The sequence below is a fragment of the Gossypium hirsutum genome, chromosome D01, assembly GCF_007990345.1.
Source record: "Gossypium hirsutum isolate 1008001.06 chromosome D01, Gossypium_hirsutum_v2.1, whole genome shotgun sequence".
In the NCBI taxonomy this organism is placed as follows: domain Eukaryota; kingdom Viridiplantae; phylum Streptophyta; class Magnoliopsida; order Malvales; family Malvaceae; genus Gossypium; species Gossypium hirsutum.
This window is the reverse complement of record NC_053437.1, coordinates 62,825,850-62,831,091: the sequence shown is the minus strand read 5'-3', so window position 1 is coordinate 62,831,091 and position 5,242 is coordinate 62,825,850. Positions and strand designations below refer to the sequence as shown.

Here is a 5,242-nt window from a genome sequence, read left to right as displayed (position 1 = left end):
ACTGTTCTGTTAATTTTAAGACATCCAACATATGTTCTGGTTTACACCTCAACTATCAACAGACCGCAGTTCATCACCAACTGGTTTGCACTTTTGCAGTAATAATCTTAATACTTCTGTCTGAAGCAAGAGCTCATATTCCACCATAAATGGATTCTCTCATCGCCATCTTCAAATCCCTTCCATGCAATATTACAACAAAGGTTAGTCAAAGTGTATCACCATGCAATACAACAAAGGTTCTAGCAGTGGTGGTGGTTCGGCAGCGACGGGGCGGCACCCGGTTTATAAAGGAGTAAGACGTCGGGCTAATGGGAAATGGGTGTCTGAAATCAGAGAGCCAAGGAAACCTACTAGAATTTGGCTTGGTACATTTCCTACACCTGAAATGGCTGCCATTGCTTATGATGTAGCCGCACTTGCTTTAAAAGGTCGACATGCAGAGCTCAATTTTCCGAATTCGGCTGCTTCTTTACCGGTTCCTGCATCGACTTCCCCGACTGATATCCAAGCCGCTGCTACCTCGGCGGCGGCCGCTTTAGGGGCTGCGAATGATGCTTTAGTCGGGAGCAACAGTCCGGTATCAGCGGAGAGACCGAGTACCGGGAATGATTTTGTCGATGAAGATATGATATTCGATATGCCTAATGTTCTTGTCAATATGGCTGAAGGGATGCTTCTTAGTCCTCCTCGTTTCGATCATCCACCGCCGGGCGATGACTCCGGTGACTCCGAGAACCTATGGAAATTCCCTTAACACAATATCAAAAATAAAAACAACAATAAAAGTAATATGAAAGCAATAAACTCTCCTCAATATTATGAATTTAAGCCATGAAAATAAAAAATATATGAAAGATGAGCATATCAGCAGGCACTGTTCAAGTATATGATAGTGTTCTAGGCATGAAGTAGACCACAAATGCGGTATTTTGAGTGTTTTCTTAGTGGCTTTAATTTGTTTGCAACTTTGAGATTTGGTTTTTCTTTTTTAGTGGAAAATTTCCATTTATGGGATTTTTCCATTTGTCTTTTTAAGTACTGTGATAATCCTGGTTAGTGTCCGTACATGCACATTTGAAGCTTGAATGAAAACCTTTATTAGCAATAAGTAAGCTTTGAGCTGCGTCTCTGTTCATGCATACTTCTCACATATATATATTGAGATTGAATTTAATCACATTGAATTTACCCAGTAGGTCTGTTGTTGAATATATCAGGTTTTAGTTTGAAGCCTTTTGCAGGTTTTGCACAAATTAATGTGCAATTTGCTGTGAACCAAATTTGTGATTTATTAATAGAATGTTTGTTTTTTTCATGAATAAAAGAAATTTGCAAAGTGTTGCCCAAAGCTTTTAATTCCAAACCCTATATTTGCAATGAACTTTAAGCCAAAGAAGAAAGCAAAAAGAAAAAAACATTGAATATTTAATAGTTTGGTAAAGAAAAATAAAAGCAAGTTGGGAGGAGTTTTCATCAATAAGAATAATTAACACTTTGATTTAAGATGTTGAAGAAATTCTTATACACAACCTTGTCATAAGTTACTTCAACAACTTAAATTACTATATATCAGTTTTTTTGGTATAGTTGATATTTAAAATTTACGATAATCTCTAAAATTCCTAATTTACAACTTTTTTTTTTAAATGCAATACACTCAACACTATGCATCAGCTTTTTCTATTTTAAAATCAAAGTATCCTACGATGTACAAAGATTTTGATAGATTTATTACATTATAAATGAGAAATCAATTGAATAGATCTTGATATTGCTACCCAAAAAACCTATGGCCCACCTCACCCCTTTGTCCACGTCTGGTTTTCATCTAGTTGCACTCATCTGATATGACATGTCATTTCAAAATACAAATAAGTTGGGTTGAATCAAATTTGGCCAAGATTATATATAATATTAATTAGTACTAAAAGTAACATGTTTTAATCTTGGCCTTAATACGTTTTTAGATGATTATTCGATGTTAATTGTGAATTTTATATTTCTAATTTTTTTAAATTCATGTTTTTACACTTAAGAGAGCATTTGGGAGCGAAAAATGAGCGAAAATCGAAAAGTCGGAGCAAGGTACAAGGGCCACACGTGTAACATCCCTAACTCGTATCCGTCGCCAGAATAGATTTAAGGAGCATTACCGAAATTTACAGATCAAATAAACAAATATTTCACATCATATAGCATTCATATCAAAAACTAATTGAAATCACTCATATCGTCCCTTATATGAGCCATCGAGGCCCAAAATACACATTAGAATTAAATCGGGACCAAATCGAAAACTCAGAAAATTTTTCAAAAAATTTCAAAACTTTTCAAAAATTTTCCAAGGTACAAGGGACACACGCCCATGGGATAGACCGTGTGTCACACACAGCTGAGACACGCTCATGTCTCTACCCCTGTGGACAAAATTAGGTCATTTCCAAGGCCACATTTCTACATTAACACTTTAACACATTCACAAGCCAATACAAAACATTCAAATCAAGCCAAAACTAGGTCATTTTTACATATCAAAATATACCATTTACAAGTCATACCAATGGCTAGTTTTCAACCAAACACATACATATATATACATGCCATCATTGGCTAAATTTAGCCTATACATGCAATAACTAAAATTAATTTAATATTTATATCGAAATGAGCCGAAGGATAGTGAGATGATGCTCCGACCAGCTTCCAACTAAGTCGAACCTCCGAATTACTATAAAATGGGAAAAATAAAACAGAGTAAGCTTTTAAGCTTAGTAAGTTCGTATAACTGGAAATTAACTTACCATTCTTTTACATCTAATGTAAGCATACAAAATACATTCAAAGCAATTTGGCTAATAGCCTAAACACATTCTTCATCAAACATGTTAGTCGTTTATTTCACGTGAATATCAAGAAACATGTATAAGCTCATCAAATATCAAATTTCTATTTATTTCGTGTATATACGAATAATGATTCATTTCGAATTCAAATATTTTCTCCTGTCAGGATTTTGCTTGTTGAATCATTTAAAATGTCAATGGATACACGGATAGTACACACAAGGTGTACAAAACTATAATCCATCAATTCATATACATGAATGTTTATGCAAACATGTAAACGGGAAGCTCTTTCGATCCATATAATGGGAAGCTCATCTGAGCCATAATCAAGATGCTCAAGCGAGTCAATATTAGAAGCTCCGGAGAGCCAATTAATCGGGAAGCTCATGAAAGAGCCTTTAATCGGGAAGCTTCGAAGAGCCATATATCGGAACTCTTATAAGAGTTGCGGTGTGTCCACAACACATGCAGGATCACAACCAAATTGAGATGCTCTGAAGAGCTATTAACGGGAAGCTCACAAGAGCCATTTAACGGGAAGCTCATGAAAGCTAATAACGGGACGCTCTTTCGAGCCATGGTGTGTCCACAACACATGTAGGACCACAACCAATACGGGAACCCTGTATCTATCGAATTTTATTTATTCAAACGGGACTTAATGATTGCCGGTCATCGTCGGATATGTGATTACTTTTATATACAGAGCAATAATACAATCACATACATACAACTCAATTTAACATTTAAACATACAATTTAATTATACGAACTTACCTCGACAACTGTTCGTGTAAGCAAAATTTACTAATCTGACACTTTTTCTTTTCCTCAATCTAACTCCGTATTTGGTCTATCAATCTATATGAATGAATTTAAAATCAATTTAATACAATTCATACTCATTTCAATCCAATACACATCTTTGGAAAATTACCATTTTTTCCCTGCACTTTTAATTAATTACAATTTTGTCCCTAGGCTCAGAAAATGAAATTCATGAAATTTAATCCTTATTCCAAGTCTAACAAATTTATATATATCAATAGCATCCTATGAATTCCATAAAATTTAGAATTTTCTATGAATTCAACATCTTTTCAATATAATCCCTAAATCATGATTTCATCAAAAAAATTTAACAAAATACTTTTAAATACCCAACAACATCTCAAATTCATCATCCAATAACTATAATCATATAAAATCATCAATGGTAACTTCCAAAACTTTTAATAAAATGAAAAACTAAAATAAAGGCTACTTGGACCTAATTGTAACAATCTCAAAAACTTAAAAAATTCAAGAAACGGGTAAGGATTTGACTCACATGAAGCAAAAATTGAAGAACCAGCTTAAACCCTCTCTCCCATGGCTATTCTTGGCTGAATTTGTTGGTGAAAATGTCTAGAAACCTTTAATTTTCAATTTGTTTCATTTTAATTTGGTAAAATTTACAATTTTGCTATTAATTGGTTTTTATTTTATTAATTTCTCAGGTTATGCCGCCTCATCCACTTACTTTAGACATATTTATGCCTTAAGTCCTCCCCTATTTATTAAATAAGCTATTTAATCACTTAATTATCAAAATTAGCAAGTTTTGCACTCTTTTCAATTTAGTCATTTTTAACAAATTAGACATGTAATTGGTAAAATTTCTTAACAAGATTTTCATATGACATTCCTATCACACTATAGGCCATAAAATAATATTAAAATAAATTTTCTTTCGACCTTGGATTTGTGATCCCAAAATTACTATTCCGGTTTCACTAAAAACAAGCTGTTACAACTCTTCTCCCTTAAAGAATTTTCGTTCTCAAAAATCTTACCAGTGAAGAGGTTTGGATATTGCTTTCTCATAGTTTCTTCTGGTTCCCAAGTAGCTTCTTCTATTTTGTGTCGTTGCCAGAGAACTTTTGCTAAAGCTACCTTTTTATTTCTCAGTTCTTTTACCTCTCATACCAAAATTCTGATCGGTTCATCAATGTATGTCATGTCAAGCTGAATATCAACATCTGTCGGAGAGATAACATGTGAAGGATCTGATCGATACCGTCGTAACATAAACACATGAAAAATATTGTGAATTCTGTCAAGCTCTGTTGGTAATGCTAATCAGTATGCAAAAAGTCCGATTCTTTCAGTGATCTCATATGGCCCGATAAAATCGTGGACTCAGTTTTCCTTTACGACCAAACCGAAGAACTTTTTTCCAAGGCGATACTTTCAAGAATACTTTGTTGCCGACTTGGAATTCTATTTGTTTTCGTTTAAGATCCGCATAGGATTTCTGACGATCAGAAGCTGCTTTCAAGCTGTCTCGGATCACTTTTACTTTCTTTTCAGTTTCACGAATCAGATCAACTCCATGTATCTTTTTCTTATTG

At 34.0% G+C, this 5,242-nt stretch overlaps 1 protein-coding gene across 1 annotated transcript; it reads left to right on the top strand.

The window, feature by feature from the left end:
- The first annotated feature begins 223 nt into the window (after positions 1–223).
- Positions 224–1,073, top strand: LOC107928178 (ethylene-responsive transcription factor ERF024). The gene has a single exon (XM_016859358.2). The coding sequence runs from the start codon at positions 224–226 to the stop codon at positions 755–757; it is 534 nt and encodes a 177-aa protein (XP_016714847.2). The 3' UTR covers positions 758–1,073.
- The last annotated feature ends 4,169 nt before the right edge of the window (positions 1,074–5,242 follow it).

Excerpts from the sequence above, each read along its gene's own strand:
- LOC107928178 (XM_016859358.2), top strand. The coding sequence starts at position 224 with ATGCAATACAACAAAGGTTCTAGCAGTGGTGGTGGTTCGGCAGCGACG.